Below are 15,588 nucleotides of genomic sequence, written 5' to 3'. Positions count from 1 at the left end.
CCAGTCCTGGAAGGTGAGCTTGCAGGTTGGGAAGGGCTGGGCTTTACCAACAGTGAGATCACACCCAGTTTCTAGAAAGGTATGAAATATGAAGATTGCTTTTTGGCTTCCTTTAGTCATAGAGAAATTCTCCTGCCTTCCAGCCTTGACTTGATCCTAACACAATAAGCCTGGGCATACATTCGCTGAAGTCATGAGTTAGTCATGTCCTCAAACAAAGGAGACAAGGAGCTGATCTGTGATAATTGTCCCCTCCTTCTTCTTCATCAGACACTCCCTGTGTGCCCCCTTCCCACACAGGTTTTCTACTCCACTGGCACCAGCCTCACCCTCTGAGTGGGATCCTTCCTGAGGGCGTATGGGCATTTGCCTGATGGCCTGAGCAAGAAGTAGCCTGTTGTGTTTTTTCCACTGCATTTGGAACAGTTCTTCTGGAGCTCCTGGCTATCCTCCCTTGTGTCCTGGACATAGGAACGGGGTCTACTTTGGGGATCTAGCCCTCCTTTGTCAAGCAAGAGGGACAGAGGAGTTGAGTCTTTACACTGTAGGAGCAACATTTGTTCTGTGTGCTGTGTGATCACCTGCCCACGTGGCGTTTACCTAAGATGATGGGAGCAGACATTGCCCAGGGTGCTCAGAGACCTGACTTCTGCCAGGAGTTTCTTTCCATATCTGCACCTCTCTCTCTAGTGCTTGCTTTCCCATTGCGCTTAGTCTCATGTAAATCTGCCTTTCCAGTTGAAATTCATAGACACCTAGAGCTTAATTTAAACAACTGAAAATGAGTGGAATAAAAATCATTAAGGAATTCACTGGATTTTTATTCCCACAGATTTTGACATTTCTTAAGAATCAAGAGTCAGACAGTTGGGTGTGTAGGGAAAGTCGAGGGGCATATGGAAGCAGTGAATCATAAAACTGTGCCCTTACAAGTGTGATGATGTAACGTGTCAATTCCACATTTTAATTTCTGATCTCAGTGCTTGAAATCTCAAATCCATATACACCTTCTGGGAGGGTGGGCAGACTGTCAAAGGTGAGTGTGCTTGGTTTAGAGAGGAATGAGCTTCACTTTTCCAGTCCATGCACTAAGCAGTGTGTATGAGGAGAATGGAGAGCAATCCTGGGCAATCTTGTTCTGTGAGAACCTATGGATAAATGAGCAACCGTAGGAGGAAGAACAAACTCCCACGCTAAGAAAAGCCTCAGGAAAGCTCTTGTTACTATTTTAAAAGCAGTCCCATTTCTCCAACATTTGGAGGGGGGGACACAGCATCCAGGAGAACAGGGTGTTCCCTGTCTAAAGGAGGTGCTAACTCAGCGTCTGGCAAGAACGAGGTACCTTCTCAAGACAACGGAAGCAGCTCCCCTCCCTCCACCCTGGTTGCACAATGGTTGACCAAGAATGTGCTTCCACCCGGTTCTGGGAAAGAAGTGTTCCTTCTGGTATGTGCTCTGACCCACTCTACTCTTTTGGGATAGAGGCTTTAGGCTTGGCATGAATGATGCTAGGATGGGTAAGAAGGGTTGGCAAGTCAGGTGGGAGCTAATATGCATTTACCCAGTGTCCTATGTCTGTGTCAATGTCCAATGTCCACGGCTGCTTTCACACTACAAAGACAGAGCTAAGTAGTTGCAACAGAGATTGTATGCCCTGAAAAGCCCAAAATAGTCACTATTTGTCCCTTTAAAGAAAACATTTGCCAACCCCTGGTTAAGAGCATGAACTCTGGAGACAGAGGGCTCAGGTTCATGACCAAGCACCTGGGTGTCCCTATGTACTTTCTTAACCCCTTTGTGCCTTGTTTTTACACCTGTAAACTGGGAGTGAACATAGCACTGGCCTCAGAGTGCTACTGTGAGGCTTCAGTGAGATAATTAACTGAAGGTCTTAGCAAGGCATCTGGCATACGATTTCTCACCGAAGGTGAGCTAATATCATAGGGAAGTATGAAGACATTTTGTATGTAGAGGCCCACAAGAAGCATCAAGAACAGGGACACAAGTGCAGGGTAAGTGTGTGGGGGAGGAGGGTGGTTTAGAGACTGGTAAGGAAGTGAAACCAACGTTGTAGGCTTGTGCCACGTTAGTAAGGACTTAGGAAGCCATGTATAGAGGTTTGCCCTGCTCCCAGAGGCCACACAGAGCCGCAGAAGGCAGAAGAGCAACAAGATCAGAAGAGCAATTTGCAAGCTTGCAGCCACTCCGCTGAGCAGCAGCATGGGGCAGAGAGAGCTCTGCCTGGCGGGGGAGGCAGCATGTTGCCTGAGTGATTGGAAGGAAACGTGGTTGGAGAGAGGATCCAACCTCTGAGTTCTTGGCAGGAGCCCAGAAGGCTGCTCTCCCTCTTCTGGAGTCAGGTTCCCCCGCCCATCCTCTGGGTCTCAGGCTATTCTCTGGGGTATGCACACAGGGGCAGCTGCTATTAACCAGCAGTGCCAACTGCATCAGTTCCTTTTTCACTAATGAGTTCCTGTCTTTTTAAGTGTGGGGGTGAACTCATCCCTGAATAAAATATGTAGTGTAATTCATTTAGTCTATCAGTGGATGGTTTAGCTTCAACGTCTTATTCAATCCCAGGCTTGGCATGTGCATCAGACAGCACGAGCAATATAAAGTGCCGTGTTTAATTTCCTGACACAAGTTTATCTCCTTTTGCTAGATTTATATGACATTCTCTTATATATCTACTAAGAGGTTTTTTAAAAAAATTCCCATTCCCACCTGCCAGGCATGCTCTGGGAACCAAGTCCAGTGACCCCATAGAGTAAGGTCAGCTGGGAGGACTCATGAGAGGTGACAAGGGGCTTCTAAGACAGTGGAGGGGGAGTTAGAGAGGAGGGAATCCTGCTGCCCCTGGAAGATCTATTTCTGATTCCACTTCTTCCCAGCCCCCGCCACCCCTAAAAGGGCAAGTTTGCACCTGGCTCATTTGCCATTGATTGTCTATGTCTTTCTTTGTCCTGTTGTGGGAGGTGGCTATTGTTCCTGGCCTGCTTTCAGACAGCTGCCCTAGGCTGGGCCCTGTTTCTTTTCTCTCCTGTGAGTCCAGCCCTCTCTACCTCTGAGTCTACCTCTGCCAGCTCCCACCTCTCCCAGGAGAGGGTCATGTTCATAGGCAGGCCACCCCATTTACCCTGGATGGTTATTCTCAGGTGAAACCTCTCTGGTGACCAAGGCTCATGTCCCATGGTGGTGCCCAGAGGTGTTCTGTTTCCCTAGAGAGCCGAGTGGGGAAGGCACAACCTTCATAAGAAGATTAGAACAAAGGGTGATGGTTCAGGCAACTATGTGAGAGAAACCAAAGCACGCAGTATGAGTAAGCAGGATGACAGCCAGCCTCCTCCCCAGGGGACAGCTGAACCCAGCCTCTTCCCTCTGCCAGGAGAGCCTCCCTTCAGGTGGGAGCTGTCTCTGATTGCCTTGGAATGCAGAATGCCTTTGTTCCAGGCCCAGGGATTAACCTGCACTCTTGAGTTGTTCCCAGTGTGGAGGGAGGGCAGGAGGGACCTCTTGAAGCCTGAGCTCATGGAAAGTCTGCCTCAAAGAGGATTTGCCTAGGCGTTCTGTCTCCCAGGGTGGAGTTGGCAGATGAGAATGAGGGAGAGGCTATTGTCATCATCATCAAAAGCTTTAAGACTCAGTGCCTAATCCTGCAAGCCACAATTTAGGATGATGCTGCTCAGAGGGAATCCCAGCGAGCCAAGCCTGTCCCTAGGAAGCACCCACTGAAAGAGAAATACCGGCAGCCACATGTGTAAGCAACATAGACAGAAGCACGAAGGCTAGTGTGAGACGTGCAGCCTTCTATGGTAGACCTAGTGGTTCAGAAAGTCTTGAAACCCTCAAAATTGTTTTACTTAGTAATCATGTTATTTATGAATACTCAGTATGCACCTAGCTCTGGAGCTTCCCTTCTGTTTCTCAATTTTCACATACACGGTCCATGTATTTTTTTTTTTTTTTTTTGCAGAGAACACTGACAGCATTGCCTATCTGAATATGATCCATGAGTGGCTTTCTCTACAGCTGCAGGAAGTCTCACAACTCCATTTTCCAGCGGGATAGGGCTCTACCTCAGGTCAGTTGTGGAGTCCAGAGGTCAATGGAATAACATTTTGCACAGGCCATCCTGCCCTTAAAAGTGTGGTTCCTAAATCCCCAGATGTCACTCCATGTGACTTTCCCGTTGAGCATACATCAAGAACCTCTTCCTCACAGACTTGAGGGATGGAGGGAAGCATTGTAGCTGCCACTTCAACCATCAAAAGTAGATTATATGCCGGGAACGGTGGCTCACGCCTGTAATCCCAGCACTTTGGGAGGTTGAGGCAGGTAGATTACTTGAGTCTAGGAGTTTGAGAGCAGCCTGGGCAACATAGTGAGACCACATCTCTACTCTCTACAAAAAGTACAAAAATTAGTGGGGGATGGTGGTGCACACCTGTAATCCCAGCTGCTTGGGAGGCTGATGTGGGAGAATTGCTTGAGCCCGGGAACCAGAGGTTGCAGTGAGCTGTGACCAGGCCACTGCACTCCAGCCTGGGCAACAGAGCAAAACCCTGTGTCAAAAAAAAAAAAAAAAATGGTGGATTTTGACAAGGAGCCTGGAGTGAACTGGAAACAATCATTAGCCTACAGGACTGATGCATGTTCTGTGCTTCGAGGGGGCAAATATTGAGTGTTTGTACAATGACAGAAATGACTCTGATGGCTCCCTACACATTGAGTTTGACGCATGCTCATATAAAATGTAGTTACTGAGTGACATATTTTGCATGTGTCCAATCCGTCTTGACTCACCCTGTGCATGCTGGTACTGGGTAAGTAGGTGCACATGGATGTTTACATCACTGGAAAGCGCACAACTGGGCTGGGCACTGACGGGCATATTTGGAAGAAGGGGACAACCTTTGGCTTTCCTGATCCGTGTGGGGACACTAGAGGAGGAAGAGCAGTGTGTGTCTTATGAATGAGGTATTTTGATGATGGGAGGCAAGAAGGGAGGTTGGAAGTGCAGAGAAGTGCTTTTGGGAAGATGAGAAGGCGAGAAAGGGACAGGCTGCACGACAGGACAAGGCAGGGACCCTCCTCTGTGAGCAGGGGATAGTGTGCAGGTGAAGGACCAGGCTCTCCTTCTGTCACGTGGCTGAGGTCCTTGATAAGAACAGGGTTGGAGGGAGCCCTGCCAGCCTTCCAGAGAGACCAGTAAAAACTCCAAGAAGAGTTTCCAGTGGACTGGTTTCCTTTTCTCTCCACTGCCTTCCCCAGTTCCCATCTCCCTTCTTATCCCATCTTCACTTTGAACTCTGGTTTCCACTTCCTCACCGCTGCAGGGCTCCCTTCACCATACAGCGTAATTTTTTTTAAGTATACTTGGGAAAAAATATTTCAACTATCCCCCAGTGACATACCCAGGGCCTGGCTTAAATAATGTAAAAGATAGGATGAAGTGCATTCTTACAGAGGGGTGTCTCACTCCATCGGCCTTCTGGTCAAACACCCTTTATTTCAGGAAAATATTTGGTTAATTCAGGAAAATATTTCAGGGAAAATGTCTGATTAATTATGAGGTAATAGGTAATTCCTCCACATTTGGAATGATCTGGAGTAATTCCCACCTATAAAACTTAATTTCAAATCATTTTACTCTTAGAGTACAAATACCCTAGAAAGCAAGCCAGTCTCCTCTGAGATTTCCTGGAATTTCCTGGCTGCTTCCATCTGTTAATCTTGTATAATTTCACTTTAAGCCTAGGGGCAGGATTAGCGACAGATCATTGATATTCTGGCAGAAGTCTGTGGGACTCATGTTGCAAGTGAGGCCTCAGGGGGGATCTGATAAATTTGATTTCCTTCTCTTTTTCCTCTTCCCTTCCCCCAGCTGTTTCAGGGAAATAGCCTGAATTTTTCCAGATAGGCGCAGAAGAACACACAACATGACTAGGAAAGCCTGGACCTTGTGGCAGAAACTGTAGATTGGCTAATCCATCCACAAGGAGGTTCCATTCCTAACACACATCTTTCTTTCCTATCTCCACTATAGAAAGAGGAAAAGTGAAATCTTCTTTCTCTCTTTATTTTTATTTTATTGCATATCATTTTATTTCATTTTTTAGAGATGGAGGTCTTTTCCTGTTCCACAGCTTGGCTTGAAGTGCAGTGGCACGGTCATAGCTCACTGCGGCCTCCAACTCCTGGGCTCAAGTGATCCTCTGGCCTTAGCCTCCCAAAGTGCTAGGATTAAAGGGAAGTTCCACCATGCCCAACCACTTTCTCTTTTTAAGAAAACAGTTTTGTTTATTGAGGTAGAATTTACATACAGTGAAATGTACAGCTCTTAAGTATAGAGTTCAATCTATTTTGAAAAATCCATGCACCTCTATAAGTGACACCCTATCAAGGTATAGAATATTCCCATTACTCCAGAAAACTCTTTTGTGCACCTTCCCTACGAATCCCACTGCACCAAGCAAATACTGTTTTGATTTTTCCACCAAAGAATCATAGGGTGTATACATACTGCACATGTGCCATTTATATACATGCTGTATGTGTCTGGCTTTTTTCATTCAACAAAATGTTTTTGAGATTCATCCAGGTTGTTGTTCATATCAGTAGTTCATGCTTTTTTACAGCTAAGTGGTGTGTTGCTGTATGAATATACCACAGTTTCCTTACTCATTCCTACAGATGAGTTCCTGGGATATTTCCAGTTTGGGGTTACTGTGAATAAAGCAGTTATGAACATATTTGTGAATATTTCTGTGGGCAAATGTTTTCATTTTGCTTAAATAAATACCTAGAAATTGAATTGTGACATCAAGGGTCAACGTGTATTAGCTTTCCAAATTAATTGTACAATTTTTAAAAATAGACTTTATGAACAACTTCAGGTTCATAGCAAAATTTAACAGGGAGTACAAAGAGTTCTCATATAAACCACACACCTACACACACACATGCATAGCTTTCTCATTATCCACATCCCCCACCAGAGTGGCACATTGCTTACAGTTGGTGAATCTACATTGATGTGCCATTGTTATTCAAAGGTCATAGCTTACATTAGGGTTACTTTTGGTTTTGTACATTCTATGGGTCTTTTAAAAATGTATAATAACATATATCCACTGTGGCAGTTTGCCACGGTTACCACGGGACTGAACAAAGGGGGACAAACATAGAAATGAAAACTTAAGACAAAAGAAACTGTTTTAAAGAAGGAGTCTGGGGAAGAAGAGAGCTCCGTGCTTCTAGTGAGCAAAGGCAGCCCGCTGAGCTTCCACAGCCCTTCGTATTTATTGCGTAGAAAAAGCAGGGAGGAGGAGGTAATGATTGGTCAGCTGCTTAATTGATCACAGGTTCACATTACTGTTAACAGGCGTCAATTATGCTTAATCACAAGAAACACTGCCAGCGTGACTGCCCTCAGCATTCCTTCAGGTGGCAGATGCAGTTTTGTCAGTTTGCCAACAACCTGCATTCATGAGACTAGTTTGCTGTTTACTCATACAGCCACGAGTGGTATACTGAGTTGATCACGACCCTCACTCTTTCTGCCTGCAACAATCCACCATTATAGTATCATACACAGTAGTTTCACTGCCCTAAAAATCCTCCTGTTCCACTTACTCATTCCTTCTTCCCCCGTAAGCAGCCACTGGGCTTTTTATGGTCTCCATAGTTTTGCCTTTTTCAAAATGTCATGTAGTTGGAATCACACGTATGTAGCCTTTTCAGATTGGCCTCTTTCACTTAGCAATATGCATTTAAGGCCCCTCTATGCCTGTTCATGGCTTGATAGCTCATTTCTTTTTAGTGCTGAATAATGAAATTCTATTGTATGGATGTACCACAAATTGTCTATTTATTCAGCCAATTGTCTATTTAAGCACCTATCTTGGTTGCTTCTAAGTTTTGAAAATTAGGAATAAAGTTGCTATTAATATATATGTGCAAGTTTCTATGTGGGCATTAGTTTTCCATTTCTTTGGGTAAATATGAAGCAGTGAAAGTGCTGGATTGTATGGCAAAAGTATGTTTACTTTTTTTTTTTTTTTTTTTTTTTTGAGACAGAGTCTCTCTCTGTCACCCAGGCTGGAGTGCAGTGGTGCGATCTCAGCTCACTGCAACTTCTGCCTCCTGGGTTCAAGCGATTCTCCTGCTTCAGCCTCCTGAGTAGCTGGGATTACAGGCAAGCACCACCATATGTGGCTGATTTTTGTATTTTTAGTAGAGACAGGGTTTCACCGTGTTGGTCAGGCTGGTCTCAAACTCCTGCCCTCGTGATCCACCCACCTCTGCCTCCCAAAGTGCTGGGATTACAGGAGTGAGTCACTGTGCCCAGCCAAGTATGTTTACTTTTGTACAAAACTACCAAGCTGTCTTCCAAAGTGGCTATACCATTTTGCATTCCCATCAGTAATGAGTAAGTGTTCCCATTGCTGCATATTTTCGCCAGCACCTGGCATTGTCAGTGTTCTGGATTTTGGCTATTCTAATAGGCATGTAGTGATACTTCATTGTTGTTTTAATTTGTATTTCTCTGATGACCTGTGATGTTGAAAATCTTTCATATGCTTACTTACTATTTGTATTATCTGCATTGGTGATGTGTCTGTTAAAGACTTTGGTCCATTTTATAATCAGGTTGTTTCTTATAGTTAATTTTAAGAGTTATCTAATACACTATAGTTTGAATAAGAGTCCTTTATCAGATATGTCTTTTGCTAATATTTTCTTCCGATCTGTGGCTTGGCTTCTCACTCTTTTGGCAGTGTGTTTTGCAGAGCAGAAATTTTAATTTTAATGAGGTCCAGCTTATCAATTATTCCTTTCATGGATCATGGCTTTGGTGTTGTATCTTAAAAGTCATCACCATACCCAAGGTCATCTAGGTTTTCTCCTATGTTATCTTCTAGGAGTTTCATAGCTTTGCATTTTACATTTAGGGCTGTGATCCATTTTGAGTTAATTTTGTGGAAAGTGGAAAGTCTCTGTTGAGATTCATTTGCATGTGGGGTATTCAATTATTCCAATAGCATTTGTCTTTGCTCCCTCATATTGCCGTTGTTTCTTTGTCAAGGACTAGTTAACTATATTTGTGTGGGTCTAGTTCTGGCCTTTCTATCATGTTCCATTGACCTATTTGTCAACTCGTTCACCAACACAACATGGTCTTTATTACTGTAGATTCACTGTAAGTCTTGAAGTTAAGTATTGACAGTCCTCTGACTTTGTTCTTCAATATTGTGTTGGGCCATTTTAGATCTTTTGCTTCTTCATAAAACTTTAGAATCCATTTTTTGGTCTACACAAAATAACTTGCTGAGATTTTGATTGGGATTGCACTGAATCTGTAGATCAAGTTGGGAAGAACTGACGTCTTGACAATATTGAATCTTCTTATCCATGAACGTGCAATATCTCTCAATTTATTTGGTTCTTTGATGTCTTTCATCAGAGTTTGTAGTTTTCCTTATGTAGATATGTATACATTTTGTTAGATTTATACCAACTATTTCATTTTTGGAGGTGCTAATATACATAGTGTCATGTCTTTTATTTCAAATTCCAATTGTTCTTTGCTAGTACATTGGAAAATGATTGACTTTTTATATTAGCCTTGTATCATGCAACTTTGCTATAATCACTTGTAAGTTTGGGTAGTTTTTCACTGCATCTTTTTTTCTACATAGACAGTTATGTCATGTGATCAAAGTTTTATTTGTTCCCGCCCAATTTGTATAACTTTCATTTCCTTTTCTTGTCTTATTTCATTAACTAGGACTTCCAATTATTTTAAAAAGTAGTGATGAGAGGGGAAATCATTGCCTTGCTCCTGATCTTAGCAGGAAAGCTTCTAGTTTCTCACCATTAAGTATAATCTTAGCACAGGTTTTCTGTAAATGTTCTTTATCAAGTTGTAAAAGTTCCCCTGTCCTCAAAGCTTGCTAAGAGTTTGCATTATAAATGGTGTTGGATTTTGTGAAATTGTTTTTCACAATACACCTATTGATATAATCATGTGATTTTTTTTCTACAGCCTATTGTTGTGATTGATTACATTAATTGATTTTCAAATGTTGAACCAGTCTGACATACCTGGAATAAATGTCACTTGGTCATGGTGTATAATTCTTTTATAATTCTTTTTATGCATTGTTGGATTTGATTTGCTAATATTTTATGGGGGATTTTTACAGCTATGCTTATGAGAGATAATGCTCTACAGTTTTCTGTTCTTGCAATATCTTTGTCTTGTTTTGGTATTAAGGTGATGCTGGCTTCATAGAATGAGTCAGAAAATGTTCTCTGTGTTTCTATCTTTGGAAAGAGATTGTAGAGAATTGGCACGATTTCTTCTGTCAATGTTTGGTAGAATCCACCTGTGAACCCATCCAGGCCTGGATGGATAAATAAATAACTTTTGGAAAGTTATTTATTTTTGGTTCAACTTCTTTAGTCTATTTTTTCTTGTGTGAATTTAGCAGATCACGTCTTTCAAAAAATTGGTTCATTTAATTTAGGTTATCATATTTGAGGATGTAGAGTTGTTTATAATATTTCTTCATTACCCTTTCAATGCCCATGGAATATATAGTGATGTCGATTTATTAATTTCTGATATTAGTAACTTTGTGTCCTTTCTATTGTTTTCTTAGCCTGGCTAGAAGCTTATCAATTTTATTGGTATTTTCAAAGAAATCATTTTTGGTTCCATTAATTTTCTCTATTAATTTCCTGCTTTTAATTTCATTGATTTCTGCTCTAATCTGTATTACTTTTTTCTTCTACTTATTTCGAATTTAATTTCCTCCTTTTTTTCTAGGTTTCTAAGGTGGAAGCTTAGATTATTGATTTTAGATCTTTCTTCTTTTCTAATATATGCATTCAATATAAATTTCTCTCTGAACACTATTTTTACTGAATCCCATAAATTTTGGTGTCATATTTTCATTTTTGTTTAGTTCAAAGTATTTAAAAATGTATGTTCAGATTTCTTCCTTGTCCCATGTGTTATTCAGAAGTGTCTTGTTTAATCTCCATGTATTTGGGGATTTTTTTTTTTTTTTGAGACAGTCTCACTCTGTCCCCCAGACTGGAGTGCAGTGGCGCAATCTCAGCTCACTGCAACCTCTGCCTCCTAGGTTCAAGCGATTCTCCTGCCTCAGCCTCCTGAGTAGCTGGGATTACAGGCACGTGCCACCACGCGCAGCTAATTTTTGTATTTTTAGTAGAGATGGGGTTTCGCCATGTTGGTCAGGCTGGTCTCTCACTCATGATCTTGTGATCTGCCCATCTCAGCCTCCCAAAGTGCTAGGATTACAGGTGTGAGCCACCATGCCTGGCCGTATTTGGGGATTTTTAAACTGTCTTTCTGTTATTGATTTCTAGCTTACTTCTGTTGTGGTCTGAGAGCATACATTGTATGATTTATATTTTTTAAAAAACAAACAACCCCATCAAAAAGTGGGCAAAGGACATGAACAGACACTTCTCAAAAGAAGACATTTATGCAGCCAAAAAACACATGAAGAAATGCTCATCATCACTGGCCATCAGAGAAATGCAAATCAAAACCACAGTGAGATACCATCTCACACCAGTTAGAATGGCCATCATTAAAAAATCAGGAAACAACAGGTGCTGGAGAGGATGTGGAGAAATAGGAACACTTTTACACTGTTGGTGGGACTGTAAACTAATTCAACCATTGTGGAAGTCAGTGTGGCGATTCCTCAGGGATCTAGAACTAGAAATACCATTTGACCCAGCCATCCCATTGCTGGGTATATACCCAAAGGACTATAAATCATGCTGCTATAAAGACACATGCACACAGATGTTTATTGCGGCACTATTCACAATAGCAAAGAGTTGGAACCAACCCAAATGTCCAACAACGATAGACTGGATTAAGAAAATGTGGCACATATACACCATGGAATACTATGCAGCCATAAAAAATGATGAGTTCATGTCCTTTGTAGGGACATGGATGAATCTGGAAAACATCATTCTCAGTAAACTGTCGCAAGGACAAAAAACCAAACACCGCATGTTCTCACTCATAGGTGGGAATTGAACAATGAGAACTCATGGACACAGGAAGGGGAACATCACACTCTGGGGACTGTTGTGGGATGGGGGGAGGGGGGAGGGACAGCATTAGGAGATATACCTAATGCTAAATGACGAGTTAATGGGTGCAGGAAATCAACATGGCACATGGATACATATGTAACAAACCTGCACATTGTGCACATGTACCCTAAAACCTAAAGTATAATAATTTAAAAAAAAAAAAGAATGTATATTTCATGAAGTAATCGATGTTTGTCTATAGATTTGGGAGAAGTTACATTAAATTGCTTCTGTTTGAACAGTAAAAATAAACAGATCTTTACTAAAGGGGTCCAATCAAAAAAAAAAAAATTTAAGGTATGTTTTATGGCCAGAGTGTGAAAGTTCTATGTGAGCTTGAGAAGAATGTGTATTCTGCTCTTGTTTGGTGAAGTGTTCTAAAGATGTCAATTATATTGAGGTGATTGATGGTGTTTTTGAGTTCAACTATGTCTTTACTCATTTTCTAATAAAAAACAATATAAATATTTTCTAATATAAAATAGTGTTGAAGTCTCTGATTAGAATAGTGGATTCATCTGTCCCTCCACCCCATTCTATTGGTTTTTGCCTCACATATTTTGATGCTCTGTTGTTAAGCATGTACACATTAAGGATAGTTATATCTTGGAATTAAGGATTGTTATTGACACTTTTATCATTAGGTAATGCCCCTCTTTCTTACTGATAATTTTCCTTGCTATGAAGTCTGTCCTGTCCCAAATTAATACAGCTACTTCAGCTTTCTTTTAATTATCGTTAGCGTGGTATGTTTTTTCTCCATCCCTTTACTTTTAATCATACATGTCTTTATATTTAAAAATGGGTTTCTTTTAGACAGCATACAGTTGGGTTTTGTTTTTTGATGCATTCTGACAATCTCTATCTTTAAGTTGGTGCATTTAGACCATCACCATTTAAAGTTATTATTGGTACAGTTGGATTAATATCTACCATATTTCTTACTGTTTTCTAGTTATTGCCCTTGTTCTTTGTTCCTTTTTTGTCTCCCACTCTTTTTTCATCTTTTGTGGTTTTAACTGAGCATTTTATATGATTCTATTTTCTCTCCTTTTTAGTATATCGGTTATACTTTTTTTTTTTACCTCTTTCAGTGGTTGCCCTAGAGTTTGCAATATACATTTACAACTAATCCAAGTCTACTTTCAAATAACACTATACTGCTTTATGGGTGTTGCAAGTTCTTTGTAATAACCAAGTACAGTTGACCCTTGAACAACATGGGTTTGAACTTCATGGATCCACATATATGTAGAATTAACAAGATGCAATATCCAAGTATTACGAAGGGTCAACTTTTTTTTTCATATAGAGGGTCCTATGGGAATAACAGAGGGACTTGAGTATGCCAGGATTTTGGTATATGTGCAGGGTCTTGGAATCAATCCCTGGCATATACCAAGGGGTGACCATATCGCTAATTCCTCCCTCGCATCCTTTGTATCAATGCTGTCATTCATTTCACTTACACATAAAGTATAGAGATTGAAGACATTGTTGCTATTAATATTTTGAATGAACATTTATCGGTTAGATCTTATTTCTTCTCTAATGTTTTTCCTTTCTTTATGTAGATCCGAGTTTCTGATCTATATAATTTTCCTTCTCGGTGAAGAGCTTCTTTTAACATTTCTTGCAAGACAGGACTACTGGCAACAAATTCTCTTAATTTTTGTTTGTCTTGAGAAAGTCTTTATTTTTTCTTCACTTTTGAAGGGTAAATTTAGCAAGATATAGAATTCTGTATTGGTGTTTTCTCACCCAACAGTAAATATTTCACTCCAGTCTTTTCTTGCTTGCAAGGTTTCTGTGAGGAAGTGAATTTAATTCTTATCTTTGTTCCACTATAGATAAGCTGTTCCCTCCCCCTCCCATGGCTTCTTTCAAGATTTTTTGTTGTTTATCCTTCATTTTCTACAGTTTGAATATAATATACACAGGTTTTTTTTTTATGTCTGACACTAATTTTTGGAAATTCTCTGTCATTACTCTCTCCAATATTTATTATGTTGCTTTCTCTATTTCTTGTTCTAGTATTCCTTTTACACAAGTTACATCTTTCGTAGTTTCCCCCACAGTTCTTGCATATTCTGTTCTTTTTTCTCCGTTTTTTTATTTTTGCTTTTCAGTTTTGAAAGAACTGAAAAAACAGTTCTGTTGACATACCCTCAAGCTCAGATTCTAATATCAGCTGTGTCTAGTCTACTAATGAGCCCACAAAAGGCATTCGTCATTTCTGTTATAATGTTTTTTATCTCTAGCATTTATTTTTTATTAGAATTTCTATCTCTCTGCTTTCATTACCCATCTCTTCTTGCATGTTGTCTACTTTGCTCATTCGTGCTCTTAGCTTGTTAATCATGGTTGTTTTAAATTCCCGATCTAATAATTCCAACATCCCTGCCATATCTGAGTGTGGTTCTGGTACTTGCTCTGTCTTTTCAAATTGTTTTCTACCTTTAAGTATGCTTTGTAATTTTTTTGTTGAAAATGGATGGAAGAAACTGATAAATAAGCCTTTAGTAATGTAGTGATGAGGTATGAGGGGAGAGGAGGTATTCTATAGACCTATGATTAGGATTAGGTCTCAGTCTTTTAGTGAGCCTGTGCCCCTTGGCTGTGAACTTCACAAGTGCTTCTGAGGCTTTTTTCACCTCTTTAAGTAGGGCCAGCATAGCTGGAGGGAGCTGGGGTTGGGTATTTCCCTTTCTCCAGCTAGACCAGGCTCTGATAAAACCTCAGCAGGGCTGGCTGTGGTTAAATTGTTGTTCCTGACGGCGGACTTCTTTAAGAACAGATTGCTCTGGCTATTTCAAAATGGTTCTTTGTCTGCTCCCCCTACTGGAAGCATGAGATTTTTCTCACATTTTCTCTGTGAGGACCTGGTGAAGCCCCTGGAGTAAAACTAAGTATGCCCCTCTAAGAGTGGGCTCCCCTGGAATTTTCAACACTCAAACTTATCCACACGGAGCCTCCGGCAATTTACCAATTACGGCTCAGGGTTTTCTGCCCAAATACTGGTTCCTGTGGAGATTTCTGCTCATGGTTTACTACTCTGGTAAGTTGGGATTCTCTGTAATTGCCTCTTTAACTCTCCAGTTGGAAGGCGGTGGTTTGCCCTGTAATCTCAGTTCTCTGACAGATGAAGAAGAGTTGTTGCTTTTCATTTGTTCCGTTTTTTACTTTTTGTTAGAATGTAGTGATGACTTTCAAGCTCTTGATGTGCCAAACCCCAAACTAAAAGTCCCTCTGGTCTCTCTTGCTCTTTAAATCAGAGCTGAGGTTTTCTACCCTTTGTTTCCCCTCTCTGCTGATACCTGCTCCACTGAACTCCCACTGATCACCATCAAAAGATCAACGGTCATTATCACACAGACATGCAAACATCCTTCTCATGCTTCCATCTTATTACAGATACATTAGTCTGCCATAATTCTG

The 15,588-nt window shown here is 41.0% G+C and overlaps 1 protein-coding gene across 1 annotated transcript in view; it reads right to left on the bottom strand.

Annotated features, from left to right (window-relative positions):
* LOC116481044 (keratin, type II cytoskeletal 5) overlaps nucleotides 1–15,588 on the bottom strand; it is a 28,644-nt gene that overhangs the window by 244 nt on the left and 12,812 nt on the right. Inside the window, exon 9 of the mRNA XM_032173673.2 lies at nucleotides 1–6. This exon is cut by the window's left edge and continues 244 nt beyond it. Within this exon, the coding sequence (XP_032029564.1) occupies nucleotides 1–6 (6 nt within the window). The remainder of the gene's footprint in view (nucleotides 7–15,588) is intronic.

Source organism: Hylobates moloch, unplaced genomic scaffold (assembly GCF_009828535.3).
Source record: "Hylobates moloch isolate HMO894 unplaced genomic scaffold, HMol_V3 SCAFFOLD_13, whole genome shotgun sequence".
Lineage (NCBI taxonomy): Eukaryota > Metazoa > Chordata > Mammalia > Primates > Hylobatidae > Hylobates > Hylobates moloch.
This window is presented reverse-complemented; position numbering and strand designations above follow the sequence as displayed.